This window comes from Epinephelus fuscoguttatus, linkage group LG3 (genome assembly GCF_011397635.1).
Source record: "Epinephelus fuscoguttatus linkage group LG3, E.fuscoguttatus.final_Chr_v1".
NCBI classification, from domain to species: domain Eukaryota; kingdom Metazoa; phylum Chordata; class Actinopteri; order Perciformes; family Serranidae; genus Epinephelus; species Epinephelus fuscoguttatus.
The window spans coordinates 39416234-39431846 of record NC_064754.1 but is presented as its reverse complement, the minus strand read 5'-3'; the positions used below and the strand labels follow the sequence as shown (position 1 = coordinate 39431846).

General features: G+C 41.9%; 1 protein-coding gene across 15 annotated transcripts in view; it reads left to right on the top strand.

Annotated features, from left to right (window-relative positions):
- The window catches only part of ptprdb (protein tyrosine phosphatase receptor type Db), a 217975-nt gene that overhangs the window by 119155 nt on the left and 83207 nt on the right, over nt 1-15613 (top strand). For all 15 annotated transcript variants that reach the window (XM_049569619.1, XM_049569736.1, XM_049569678.1 and 12 more), the window contains one exon: nt 3034-3183. In XM_049569619.1, coding sequence (XP_049425576.1) covers nt 3099-3183 — 85 coding nt within the window. In that variant the 5' untranslated portion in view covers nt 3034-3098. The remainder of the gene's footprint in view (nt 1-3033; nt 3184-15613) is intronic.

The following is a 15613-nucleotide window of genomic DNA, read 5'->3' as shown; positions in this document are numbered from 1 at the left end:
TATGTAGTTGTCACCAACTTCAACTAGATAATGACTGACAATTTATGTCTTCACTTCATAACATTTACATTGAACAATACTGGTCATACTGGTCACTTGTGCTCATGACAACAGTATTATGTGTTTTACCATGTGTTTGTAAAATGCTTACAGATGATAAATAGAGAGTATAAAGTGAGGGGTAGCTGTTACATTATCGGTTACAAAAATGTTTTTCTATTCCAACTTTTTTGTCTCTCTCATGTCCCCGTCATCCTCTGCTCTCACCACTTCTCTCTCATCCTCTTCCCCTCTCCTCATGTGTCCTTCTGTCTGTCCTGTGAAAAAACATAAGCTAGTCTGTCACTCTTCGAGTCAGTCTCTGTTCTGTCAGAATCTATCCCAGAGATAAGTGTGACTGGTCGCTGCAGGGCCGGCCAGACAGACGGTGTATAATTGAGTGATAGGGACTAATGTAAGTGAATGGCTTAGAGCCGACTGTGATCCACGGCAGCGGCAGAAGCTCAGGCACTGAGGGAGGCTTTCTGTTAGGCCCTTGGTAATACTAGCAACAGCAGCCACCCAGATTACAATCTGGTGACTACCTGGCTGCGTGTGTGTGTGTGAGAGAGTGTGTGGCTCAGGTTATCCTGCTTTTTGTCTTCTTTCCATCCCGCCTCTCTTTTCTTCTCTGTTTGGTAGCTCTGCTTACCACCCCGCTCCATTCCTCCTCCCCCCACGCACCTTTTTCCTCATCTCTCCCTCTCTCTCTTTTTCTCATCTGTCTCTCCCCCTCCCTTTCTCTCCCCGTTATCTTAGCTCTTTAATTAACGTGACATGCTGTGAAGTGAGATACTAAATAATGCAGGCTTTTCCAGTGACATTGAATCAGCCATAGTGATTAGTGGCCACACACTACACACACACACACACACCAAGACAAATGCCCTTTTTTCAGCAGTGATCTACCTTTTAATAAGGGTTTTCATTTTGCAGCACAAATGTGGCTTAATTAGACAAATATGCACATGAATGCTCTGTTGAGAATGAAGAGTATTACCGTTATGTATTTTAAACGGCATTAGTATTTAGGTTACAGTGTGTAGGGGTTGTGGTAGTATTGTTTTGTAAAATGAGCCCAAAAATATAAATATATCCGTTAAAAAACATGAGTTGATAAAGAATAACTTGTGAAATATCACTAAAGTAAGAACAAATTCTTTCTGAACAACAAAAGGTTAAAATCTTCATATAATTTTCCAAAGTTATGAATAGATAAAAGATGGTAATGAGCCCTTGAACACTAAAATATAAATGGAACTGAGAGCTAATATCCAAAGCTAAATAAAAATAAAACCATAATTTCCTTTGGTTGTGGGTAGATGCACACAGTATTTGAATATTAATCCTTTTCATACTGTATTGCTGAGTTCCCATATCCACTGTAGTAGCGTAAATCACAGTGCAGAGGACGTAATTTGTGCATGGAGAGATCTAGGTTATCCCAAAGCAATTGTTTCAGACCAAACCAAGTGGAAAATCCAGTGTGGGTTTAGTTGTTTGCTGCCTTGGCTGCAGGGATGCTAAGAGCTCTGGGTTCCAGCGTTCTTCTACCCCTACCCCCCTCGTCTTTTTTTAATCAGATGGCTTGTTCAGGAGTGGAGGGGATTAAGACTGCTGCTGCTGCCGCTGCTGATGACTCTGTCCAGTTTTGGAAAGCCCACAAACACATGCACGGATGCACAACAGGAACACCCAGCTGCGAGCACGCACGTACACACTCACGCAGGCGTATGAGCAGTAATATACACATGCATGCACATACAGAGGCATCGACATATGCATGAGCTAGCCCATATGCATGCACATCTTGTATGTCACAGGTCTGAACGTTCATTCATGCAAACATTCACGTCAGACATCTAAGCAACGTCTCTCTCTTTTGCTTCCACTCACTTTCGACGTCTCTCACTCAACACTGTCGGTTTTCTGGACAGCAGCAGTGATCTGCCATGTCTCATTGTGCCATGTGATTTGAGCTGTGAGATTTCTGACACAGACTGACGCCTGTCTCTTCTAATGCCAGACACTCACACCAGGCGCTGCAGATGGCAGGGAGACAGCTAGACAGACAGAGGGACAGATAGAGTGAAAAGGCAAAAAATCTGACTGATGGGAAGGAGAAAGAAAGATGCTACAGGGAGAGAAGTGAAAGATGACATGAATGAGAAGAAAGGTACAGGGGAGTCAAAGAGAACAGAAACATGGATTTAAGGAAGAATTATCTAGAATTTTTAGGAAACTGAAAGCTGCCAAAAAGTTTGCGAAAGCAGACAAAGACAGGGAAATCAAAGGCGAAGAGGACTAGACAGAGTCTAAAAGAATGGAAGTGAGGTAAGGATGAAAGGATAGGCATGTTGAGCTGCATGTTGACCCAACACCGTGTGCAATGCAGCCAGCAGATAACACCAGTCAGTCTCCTCCCACTTTAATCTCCCCATCATCCATCAATCCCTTTGCTCCATCCTTCCACCCCTCCATCTCAAAGCCATTCATTCCTTTTCATCAATACGAAATTGTGCCGATTTGATGTACATTTGGAAGAAATACAGTGTTGAAGTCTGCTTTGTAGATTGTGTAACGGGCAAAAACTAAAGCTGAAACAAAAAATGAGGCCGTTGCTTACTTGGAAGATTAAAAAAAGAAGAACTTTAGAAGCCGACTGATGTTTTAATGCTAAATGTTTGCCATAAGTTGAAATTCATCAGCTACTTTGTGAACTCTCTCACACGCACACGCACACACCAAAACACACCTCCGGCAATGAGTGTATGGTCCTAATGAAGCGAGAAGAGGAGAGGCAGCTGCATAACTGGAGTGTAAGGCCTAGAGGGAACTCACACACTTCAAGTCTGCGTGTGTTTGTGTGTGTTTGTATGTGTGTGTGTGTGTGTGTGTGTGTGCGCATATTATATCTGAAACTCTTAATTTGAGCTTTGCAACGAGTCTAATGACTGCATTTTCTTTTTTACCTCCCTTCTTTTCTCTCTCCAGGTTGTGAGGGCCTGTTTCTATCGTCCTGTTGTGCAGTGAGGCAGTGAGCTCACGGTGGATACAGCATGCATGTGTCGACATATCCCATGATGCACTGTGCCAGTCCAGGCCTGCTCCTCCTCAGCTTCCTCTTCCTCGCTGATGCTGACTGTGAGTCCTTTCACACTCAGACACATACTTCTATATATGTATATAAATATATAGCCTGATATTCTCACACACACCTACTCACAGATGCACACATGGATAGAGAGAAACAGTTACATTCATACATGCAGTATACATCTTTTGAATTCACGTGTACACGCAGGGTTGGAATGACCTGATTTTCTCTTACAGACCACTTCTGATATCACATCCCTACTGTATGTGTGTGTGTGTGTGTTTATCTGTATGTGTGTGAGAGTGTACCAGTGTGTGTTGGGGAGTAGGTTTGATTTGAGGCCAGCTGTTTTTGTCCATCCCAGTATTACTTGGCATGAATAGACAGACCACATATGGCAAATCAGATAATTTTTCCTCTGCTTGTGCGATTGTGTTTATACTGTGTGTGCGTGTGCGTGTATGTGTGTGATCCCTGACTGTGGCTAGAGAGCGATATATTTTTCAGAGACATGCACATTAGTGTTCTGGTTATGAGTCTGGTAATAAGAATACTAGTTTTAATGACGCCTGCTACTACTGATATTTTCATTGTTGATTAATCCCCCAAGTATTTTCTCTATTATTTGTTGGGTCTATATAATGTCAGAAAAAAGTGAAAAAGGTTCATCACCATTTCATCACCAGCCCAGAGCCTGCTTGCTTTGTCCAACCAATAGGCCAAAACCCAAGGATATTCTGTTTGTTATCATAGAAAGCTAAGAAAACTTCCATTTGTACAAAAAAATCTGAATTAACAAGTTAAACAATTAATAAGCAATCAACATAGTTACATTTTCTGTCAATTGACTAATCGACTAATCGTTTTATATATGCTGACCAAGATGATTCGAACAAACTGGACATCCAAAGCACAAGAACATTAACAGACAACTCAAATGCAAAAGCCACCGCAGTAGAACCACCACCCTGTATACGCAGTTGAGACATGATCCAGTTTTCTTATCATCTGACCTCTTTCACTTTTGTGTCTGGCTGTCTGGACACATCATCCATCCCATCTTAGCACCCATCAATGAAACATCAGCTAGCAAAAATCAGTTTATCCCACATTAGATCTGTGCCAGGCTTCCACATTCAGCATGTAGACTATCAGTACATTTTATCTTTGAACCAGGGCCCTATTTTCTCATGTGTTTGTGTCTAAGTGACTAATGTAGACAGCAATTTTTTAAACTGGTCCAGCGGCTGTAGCGGCAAAACAGGCTGCAATTTAGTCCCTATGGGCAATTGCTCATTGTCAGTTTACATCCACTAAAAGTGCTTGTTTTTTCCACCGACAGGCTCAGATTGTTATTATGACTTTCTGACAATGTTATGGAAAAGACCGTATGGAGGAATGAAACACTTTTCCTTACCTTTTGTTGATCAAGTCTGTTTGTTATTAGAGCTGCCCTTTGAAAGTAGGAGATTGGAATCGTTAGTCAGAAACCCCGTCAGCCAACTTTTTTTGTGCTAGTCAGTGGCCGTGTTCTTTTTTGGTAGGTTTTGGTCCCCAGATTTTGCTGCAGAGTGAGTGCTCTTGACGTTGACGCTACTTTTAGGTACCAACAGATGTTGACGTGATGTAGTAGCACAAAGGAGGAGAAACTTTCCACCCCAAGGCTCCAAGATAATAGTCTCTTCGCTCTTCTGTTTGGAAGTGGTGAATTTACAGCTCACAGATGCTTAATACAGCACAGTCTGTGGCTTTTGTTTGATATCTAGTGTCATCAAAAAGTGTTGCACATTTCCGACCTGTTGGTAGTGTCATTAGCTGAATGTCACTGTCACACTGAATGTCCCACTGAGCCCCATTCAAACTTTCAAACTTGATATGGAAAAAAAAGCAAAGCCTCAAATATTCATATTAAATGTCCAAATCTGCAGATACAGCCCTATTTGTTGGCGTCTGAAACCAAGCCTCGCTCAAGGAGAAGTCTCTGTCTGTCTCTGTCTGGAAAACAGAATTTTCCACATTGTGTAATCAACTAAGTAGTCAGCCATGACATTGAAAAACTTCAACACACCGGTCCACCTGGGATAGTCTTGGCAAGGTGCTGGAAACTGTGAGTCCAGACTGGTAGAAAGTGAGTTGTATGCAGTATTAAACATGGTATAAATGTAATTTGGAAATCTTTTCCACCAGTTTGTACTCCAATACATCAAACTCTTCCCAGAACTCCTCTTTCCAACTCTTAATGTTCCCACCTTTGTTTTCCTGCAACAAGTCACCTCCCACAAGATTTCACAACGAGAGTTCTCATTGAGCGACATTTGGTCACACTAACAAACAGACCAGCAAAAGGTATGGAAAATGTTTGATTTCTCTGTAGGAATCCTTTCCACAATGTTGTCAGACACTTCTAATAACAATCTGATCCTGTCAGTAGCAGAAATAAGTTCTTTTTACTGGATATAAATTGACCAATACCAATAGAGTTTGCATTGCAGCCTGTTTCGCTGCTGTGGCTGCGATGGTCTCGCTCAATACTGGACCATTGTTAAAAATTGTTGTCTCAGTTAGTCAATTTAGACACCAGGTTAAAAATACAAAGTTTCCATTTATGCAAAGTGATGAATATTCCAAAAATCTGGTCATATTTGGGATACTAGTGTCCGTGTAAACATACTAAGTATGAGTGTCTACCTGTGGAAAAGAAAGTCTTGGCCAGGCTCCCCAGGCATGACTTCTTTCCCAATTTGTCAGGTTGACAAATGCGGCTTTGAATCTCACAGCAGCAGTGATGAAACCTCCTGATTTGGGGTGAGACTAAGGATGAAAGATATGAAGACAGAAGGGGAGTGTGGGAGGACTAAAATTTGGGATAGACTGAAAGAGAATAATGGAAGAGAAAAGAGGAGGAGGTTATTTGAGCTCACCATACAGACTGTTAAACATCTGGGAGCTATCCTGCCTGAGACCTCAGAAACAATGGTGTCTGGTAGAATTTAGATTTGCATACTTGTTTACAAAATGCTTGTTCCATAGTTGTAAATATGTGACAGTAAATATGGTGAAAAGAATGTTTTGAAACTAGATAAAAAAATATAGCATGTTTGGTACAGTGTGTTTTTTGGAGGGAGAATGCAGCGTAGCTCGAAGCTAGTGGTTGTATGATGCTGAACATATATCATTGCCTCCTTGTAACACACTCACACACACACACACACACACACACACACACACACACACACACACACACACAAACACACAAGTACAGGCTTGAGGCAGCCATTCCAGTCCTGCACTGTTTTAAAAGTACACCGTCACACAGAGCCCAGTAAAAGCACACACATCCACAAACCACTCTTGTTTTCCTTTCAGCCTCCTGCCCTCTTGTCCCCTGTGTAAGTTCCAGGGTCGGCCAGTGAAGGCCCAGTCATCCATCAAAACGATGATGCTCCCAGACTTCGGTTAGCGGAGCAGCACAGACACACACAGAGGGTGGAAAGGATTCGTACTTTGTCTCCTCTGTCTATATTTTTCTTTTTTCCCATGCCCTCGTCTCATTCGCTGTGACTTTCTCCATTGCTCTTTTCCTGCTCGCTTGCTGCCTCTTCTCTGCACATCCATATAATGTGGTGAGAAAGGAGGGACAGAGGGCTTGAGGGGGGGAATGGGAGGAAAGGCTGTTCTTTTCTCTTTTTATCTCATTGTGTATGACGTACAATGCCTCTTTTAATATCAACAGTGGGGACTCAGAGATTTGAATGTTGAGAACTCAAACAGAGGCTGCCGGGACACTGACATCTTTGTTGCTTGTCGCGTGCCTACATGTTTTGAAATGTTAAATGCACTCTGAAAAATTGCTTTCAGTTGTGCTTATCTTCACTCAAACTTAGTGCCAAATGAATGGAATACATTTGGCCATAATAGGGTTTTACAAAATAGAGGCCACATTTTAGTTTCCTCCTCTATGTCTGGACAGAGGCATCACTTTTTATTAAACTTCAACACCATCAACACACGTGCTTACTACACAAGTTCCACCACACACTAGTGGACTGAGGGTATTAAGATGCAATCAGATGGAACAGTATCCCATGTGCATAGTTGGAAACCTTGCATGACACTACACCATATGTGCATTCTGCACAGAAGTGCTGGTGTAACAATACAAGCGCCGCACTGAGCTTTGCGTGTGTGAATGTACTCTTTTTACTCCCTCGTCCTCTCCGCCTCTCCCTCTTGCCACCATTTTTGTTTCTCAGTGTGTGTTTGTGTGCGCGTGCGTGCATATGACATCTATCTGGTGGATTAAGAGTAATGCCCTGATCCCGTCGCAAACTGGGCCACCGCTCCATGTACGCAGTGAGATGCCCCGTGCGAGAAACTGCATCTCTCCGCGTGTCATTCAGGGCGACGGGAAACAATGCAACAACAGGGTTCTTTCTGCTGACCCTCGTTTGCCCCAAAAACAACAAGCTGTCGTCCTTCCCCTTGCAGCTTGGATGTAACAATAAAAATTCCAGCTGATGTACAACTCAGTTTGTGTGTGTGTGTGTGTGTGTGTGTGTGTGTGAAAGCAACAAAACGGCTCCTTTTTTTCAGAGGCTACTGTAAGGAAAGCAATGCTGAGTTGCAACCCAGTGCTTTAGTAAGCAGACTGACTATACATTTTGAAACCAAGCAGGAGTGGTTTAGGATTCTGCCTAGGGAGGCTCTCGGTAATGTGAAACTCTTTAGCCTCAGTTTGCATCACATCATTTATGTGTTGTAAAAGCTGTGCATTTCCAATTTTGTTTCTTTCCAGTATGCCTGATGTAATAAAAATACTAAATTCAGATACTGAGAAAATGACATTTTCACACATGACATATTAGGCCTGAGTTCAACATTGGAAAGACAGAACTAGCTCGCACAGTGACTGATTGACCTGTCAACATTCAACCACATTGCCTGCACTCGCAGGGTCTTGAGGTTGACTGGAATCTGAAAGGTGGTTGGGTCAATTTCCCACAGTGACAGCACCACTGCTTTTGCTTACTTTAGGAGCCCTTGAGCGAGGCACTGAACACGAAGTGCTCAGACAGAAGACTTCTATGGTTACCTGCGAGTATTTCATTCAGCTTTCCCTCAGGTTCTAAGTTGCTGTAAAAAGCATCATCTTCTTCGACAACACATGAGACTCAATTTTTTTGTGAATTCAATGAGCCTAGTTTTTCCATCGCTCCTAATGAACAGTCTAGCCTGAAATATTAAAAAATCACTGGGCTACGTGGCAGCAGTTACCATGGTAGGCCGCCACAAATAAATGAATGGAAACAATGAGTTTTGATTTGACTAATTTCACATTACATCAGCCTGTGTTTCAGTTTGGAAAACATCAGTGTTATTTAGCAAGGGCATAGGTTGTAACATAGTTGGCTGTTCTGATTTATACTTTTTTCGTACTTATACCTACAAAGAGTAGTTCTCTATCATCTTTATGTAACTAATGAGCCAGGAAGCTGTAATCAAATGACCTATGCGCTATGGCGTGTCCTTTGCCATGAAAAAACACAGGACTTTGACCTAGGAGACCAGGGTTGTGTCCCATGACAGCATGACAGCAAATATTGGTGGGACGGTGATGCTGTATCCCTGTCCAAAACTGTTCCCAGTCAGACACCAAAAACTGCAATGCAGAGGAGCTGTAATGCACTAGATTTGTGTATATCAGTGAGGGTTTATGTTTAGTGTCTCATGCATGTGTGTGTCCCTGTAAGTATGCCTGTAGTTGTATGTTTTATATGTAAATGTATGCAAGCACATGTAGTGCTTAGAGTAGACAAGAGATTAGATGGCGATAAGTATCTAGTTTCGTGCGAGCTTCATGGCTTCTTGTTGCTGATAGATGAGGCACTGTCAGGATTCACTATCATGAGCTGAAGAGGCAGGGTCACAGAGGTTAAAGGTTTCAGCCCTGGGGGATTAGTTAAGGTTGTAAAACAGAATCAAGCCGTTATTTTTCTATATGGATTTTGTTCCTTTTCTGTGATTGATTGGTATTGCCTGACTCACTGAAAGTGTAAAGAAAAGGCGAGATCCGGGTTGACATTATTGCCCCAAACCACAGCACAAAATGTCAACATCTGCTCTCGGCAGTGTCGACCATGATGGAGGCACTGGATGATTTCTCCTGTGGGCTGAGATGTTATGATCAAATGACTAAAATGCATCTAGTGTTACACTGGTCAACATACTGATCAAGTCTTAGGAAATCATTTCTGCATTTTTTTCTGTCACTTGAGGGTGTGTGGTGACAGTTTTACATGCATGGAGATTGCATTCTGACTCTGAGGTTGTCAAATACAGAGTTTTCACACCCCTCGGGGTCTGATACTGATGTACAAGGCACCCTTTAGCTGCTGTATGAGATGCACCAGACTTTTATCTAACTCAAAGGTAAACCCATTCACTGCAGTATTAGACACTCAGAGCAAGTAATGTAGCGTAAAGAGAGAAAGAGTGTATACAGAGGGGGTCAGGGTGGGTGGGTCAAACAAACACAGAACTTTCACCCAGGAGACCACTGTTTATGTCCCATGTGAAACTAAAAGTCTGTCATTTTAACCCAAACCCAAATGTGATCTTATCCTAAATATTGCTGAGACATACATTTACTGTGAACACGAATGTTTATTTTGCAAAGACACTATGCGTGGAAAGAGTGGAAACTGACACATCCAAAACTGACACTAGAGAGATACCTAGCGCATCGTAGTTTGAAGCATAGGCAGGCCTGTCACAACTATTTTTGTTGGACAATGTACTGTCCTAGAAATAACTGCAATAAATGATATAATCAGTGGCAGATCTTTCTATGGGCCACATAGGCGAATTTGATGGTGGATTTTCACGGAGTGAAGGATGAAGTTGTTAGAGGGTAAAACTACAAACAACAGACTTTTTGACTCGTTATCAGGGGTTGGCAAGCTATCGGGACTACAACTATCAGGACTATGCCTCTTCCACTCCAAAAGTGCAGCTGCAGGCTGCAGGTAAGCTACACTGTGTCATCTTTAAAGTGTTATTAGGGTGGAGACAAAAAATAGGGAGATTCACTACACCCGAGTCTTACAGTGGTCAGGACAGCCCTGCTGTTTATTCTGGCATCATGTTGGTTAAAATGTTGGCGAAATTCTTAAGTATGTAAACACACATGTAAACACAACAGGCAGCTTCAAGGTTAGCAAAATGATTGACGTCATGTTCATATATCATAGCATAAACTGATAATGTAATTATCATGACAGGCCTAAGCTGCCCTATTTGACAACTTGGGAGTGAGAATTTGTTGACGATGTATCACGTACAACGGCACAGAAAGTTGATTTAGAGATCTCTAGAGGAATATCTCAAAATTATGGCAAATATGCTAATACGCTTTAATGCAGAGAATTAATTCTGATCATTGAGTTCGATACATCATAACGAGTGAGCATTAGAGCTGCAGGAGAAGACCCAAAGACAGTATTTGTACCCTGATGGTGTACAGCCTTTACTGGAAAAAGAGGGAGCAGATTCACTTTCCTAATGCCAGGGTCAGGCAAGGAAATGTTCAAATCAAATTCCACACTGAAAAAAATTAATAACTAGGGAAGTTTTCTCTGCTGTTAAACTAATAAGCGGGTCATTTTTCACCCTTAAGTCATTGGTAGGGTTAACATGATTTGACAGTTGTTTATTAAAAAATAAGAGAAAAGAAATCTGCGGTGACATTGCAAAAAAGTCTACAGTGATGTTGAGTAAGGAATACAAATAATAATTATAACTCTAATCGCACTGAAATTGTCCTTTAATTTCCTTATTTTTAATTAATGTAACACTTATCAACAAAAGTAATTCCAGTCATTATTCAAATAATTCATGGTATATTTTCGGGAATAATTTATTATATTGTATTAAAATTCCGCCTGAGTGATGATGAGCCAGCTCATGCTCATCCAGAATATGACATAAAACCTTAAGAATAAAAAGGCTCATTTAAAAGCTTGACGACCTCTTTCCATCAAATCCAGTGCAAAATATCTCTCCATAGAAGGGGACAGAAATGGGTCACATCACAAACATTTTCAGAAGTCATATACACAAAATTAAAATGCCAGTCACAGTTAAGCTATTATTTTAAGCGTTAAACGCCAGTGTGGGCTTTAGTTATCTGTGAATGTGAGTGAGGTGGATAAGACTGAGAGAAAGAAGGTTCATGATGATGAGAAAGAGAATGAAGCAGTCCTGCTGCCGAAGCTTCTCAGTGTGCCGGCCCACAGCGGTGAGGCTATTAGCAGCTAGCATAGCTGCGCGCCCATCTGTGAGTAACAGGATCTGACCAGCGTTAGCTTAGCATTAGCTTAGCAGGTGCACCCGTCTGTGAAGAGGCCTGGATAGCATCAGCTTAGCTCTAACTTAGCAGAGCGGTGGTCTGTGAGTAATACGCTGTGACCAGCACTGAGAAAACCCTCTGTTCGTCGTTGTGGGAAGCCAGCCCTGACCCAGTAAAGTTGTGTACCCAGTGGGTAGCCCATGTGGTTCTAATGATCTGTGTATAAAAGAAGACCCCATTTGATTAATTCCTCCCCTTGTGTTTCTAACAAATTAACCCTGATTAACTCGGCACTAGCTGGACCCTGGGGCAGCTATGGTGGGTAAGTGGCATGCTAATTGGACATGCATTACTATCAGTAGTAAAAGTGTATTTTATTCCTTTGCCATTGCATCAGTGTAAAAGTGAAATTGTAGAAGTGGTGCTTGGTGACGTCAGCTGGAAGCAAACCGAACAACTGCAGTTCTATATACACACAGAGAAGTGACAAAGTCATAAGGACGCAATTTTATATGAGAAGAAAACAGCATTTGAAATGACTAATCTAGCACTCCAGATTTGGTTGAGACACTGAAACAGATGGACACTTAAACTTTATGAAACTTGAATAACATCTTATCTTTAATGTGAAGTTTTATCAAAAGTTACAGCACTTATAACGTATAATTTAATTTCTTACGTTGAAATGGCCCATTTTAGCAAATGTTTTCCAATTAACACTTCTATGTGCTGCAGAAGGATGATAGCTGTCTCTTTGTGTTTATTGGCCCCAGCAATCCAATTTCATTTCCAGGACGAAAGCGAGCAGCTGATAATTTGCTCTTAATGTGTCGGTTTGATGTTAATGTGTTTTAAGTTATGGTTCTGGCCAGCTGCCCACCCACTCTCCAGGCTGACTATCATGGCCCTGGCTCAGGCCCCCGATATTGGCCTCGTTCCTCAACTTGTCTGACAAGCCTGACTCAGTTCTCATTTGGGGAGTCATCAGCTAACCGCCCACCACCACATACAACACTATGCAGCTGGATCTTTCCCTGGCAAAGGCTGTAAATTACTCATTACGTGCCTAACTATCAACATGAGCACGCACACACACACACACACACACACACACACACACACACACACACAGGCAGGAAAATGTGAGGCGCAGGCACAGATGCTTGGCAAGTTGTACCAACATCCAGGGCAGCCTTTTCAGATGTGATCAAAACTTCCAAAATGCAGACACGAATACTCACAAACGCTATTCATGCACATGAACACGTGTCCGCACAGACTCAGAAACACCCAGGATCGTCTATGGATATGTCCAAAGGGGATGCGCCTGATATCTATCTGATCAGGAAGTTCAATGACCATTTATCCCCCTTCTCCTCTAAGGGATGATCGCCTATTCAACCTGTGGGCAGAAATAGCCAAGCATTTAGCTAAAACACACACACACACACAAGCAGGATTAGCCACTGTTAACATCTGCTCCTTTTAGCTAAAACACTAAAGCTTACTCATTCTATATTCTTATCTGTGATTTTATACTTGGTAATCCAGCTTCTCTTTTCCAATTTGTAACTTTGATAGCTGCAGTCTCAGACACAGTGGGTCCATTTCGTGCTGCTGAGTCCATTGCTCTTTGCTGATTTACTTTGTTGGGATAGACCCGTCTGCTTGATGTTTTTTCGCATCAGATCAGCTAAGTGATTGAGGGCACATAAGATGAGGCCTGAAGGCACATAAATTGCAGCGTTTCACAGAGTTTTTGAAAAGATCTGTCACAGTTCAGATCACTTAGCACCGTTCAGCCCAGAAGAAATTACACAAATGTCTTGTTTCATTATTATTTCACTTAGTGGACATTAATCATCACAGAACATCCATCCATTTTCTGTAACTGCTTTTCCTCTCAAGGGTCACGGGGGCTAAATCCAATCCCAGCTGACCTTGGGCGAGAGGCGGGATACACCCTGGACAGGTTGCCAGACTGTCACAGACGAATATATTTGAAATGACACACAATTTGTTTGAATTAGTTATAATGTTATAAAAGTGAATACCTTAACCTTTAGTTTTGTCTGGATTTCTAGTGGGGTATCCCACAGTATATATACAGTAGGTATACAGTTGCACTATGTGTTTTGTTATTGTGGTGCACCTTAGAATTTTATATCTTTGCTCTGGTTCCATCATGAAATCCTGAAACCCCTCTCGAAACAATACCAATGGGCCGCATTTCCTTGCATATACATTTTGTTATCTTGGCATTTTTACAAGCTCCGGCCAAAGGGCCTGCTGAAGCTGCAGTCAGACAAGGTTGTGCAGTTGCTGTAGCTTTGCTTGTCTGAAGTGCCTCCGCTGCCTCGCTTGGGTGGCAAGCTAATGTTAGCAGATAAGTCTGAGTAAGGGCTCATTTATGCTCCCTTTACATACGAAAATGTATACGTCCGTTTCAGACGATGTTACCGTCACTGCCCACATACTTCCATGTGCCCTTTACGTTGGCATGGATGTTAACCAATATATCCACCAGGGGGCAGCCCATCGTCAAAAGTTTATGACAACAACAAACTCAAAAACAAACATGGCGACTGTGGAGGAGATATTGATAATGTACCTCTTGAATAAAAGACAAAAACAGAGGCAGCGTTGTAGGAGGTGGTGGTCGATGAGGCCGTTAAATACATCGCGACTGGAGGACAGAGAATTCTTTTCTCTAGTACTGCCGATGAGAGACATTGAATTGTTATTTCTTCTTTGTGTCTCACTAGAGCTACATATCGGGTAGTGACAGCAATACTGCCCCCACGGTTCCCGGTGGTACTGCCCGTATCCATAAGATTTATGGAAACGTGCAGAAATACGGACGAAATGAATGCAGAGCACGGACAGAAGGCTCCGTCCGTATCCAGATCCGTATTTAACGTTGAGCATAAATGAGCCCTAAGAGTGAGTAAGACAGCTGCTTCGTACGAAGTCGATAAACAGCCTTGTCTGAGTTACGTTTCCATCTATGTTGTAGAACCCAGAATATTTACACACACTGCTTCTCAAATGCTTTGGTATCATTATTGTTCACTCAGAATGGCTCTGCTTGCTTATGTCCTTTTTGCTTAAGCTTAGTTTACTAATATGTAAAGAGAAAATGCATTCTTGTAGACTAGTCACTTCACTACACAATACACCTTCTTCACCACAACACAAACCCACGACACATCAACTCACTACACAGAGGGAAATGGATGTGTCCACTTCACTATAAGATACACCTACAAGTAGTGAAATGGGTGTGTCATGTCACCTACCAAACTACAAGACACACCCACTACACTACACAATACCCACTCTACAACAAGACACACCCACTTCACCGCATGACACACCCATTTGAGTGAGTCATGTTGTTGAGTGGGTGTGTCATGTCACCTACTTCACTACAAGTCACACCCACTTTACTACAAGGCACACCCTCTTCACTACATGATCAAATGTAGTCAATCAAATAATATAAAAACAATAACAATTTCTAATGTTTTCTAAATTTAAAGTGTCATCAAATATTGGATCTTAAAACACATTTTACTCATTGTGTGTTGCTCAACATTCATTCGTTCATCTTTGTCATAAGAAGTATGGGGGCCCCTTTCTTACCGCACTTTTAAAACTGTACTTTTACCACCTGAGACGTGCCTCTTTTTTTGCTGAGCTCCATCTGTTTTTTTCTTCCCAAATATGTACTTTCCATTCTTAAATTCATACAATTTTCCAATCTTAATACTCTATATGCGTAAATCATACTCCCTGAAGGTTTGTGCTAGCATCTGTTCTTACAAACTCCATCTCTCTCGCTGTGTCCCTCTAGGTTAAGACAGCATCTGCCAGCTACAGTATGTCCCCGTAGCCTCCTGCAAAGTGTCATTAGCTTCATTTAGTCTTGCTATTTGTCTTCTCTGCTACTCCCGTGAACCTCCATAGCCCCATTACACTTTGCAGGTTCATTTAAGGGGAGTTTATCCAGAAATGGTGTTGCATTTGTCACGGCTCACTAAATTAAAACAAAAGACAGGGATTGGAGGAGAAGCATAGCAGACTCTGTCATCAGTCTAGTTTTTAACCATATGTCAGATGACATATAT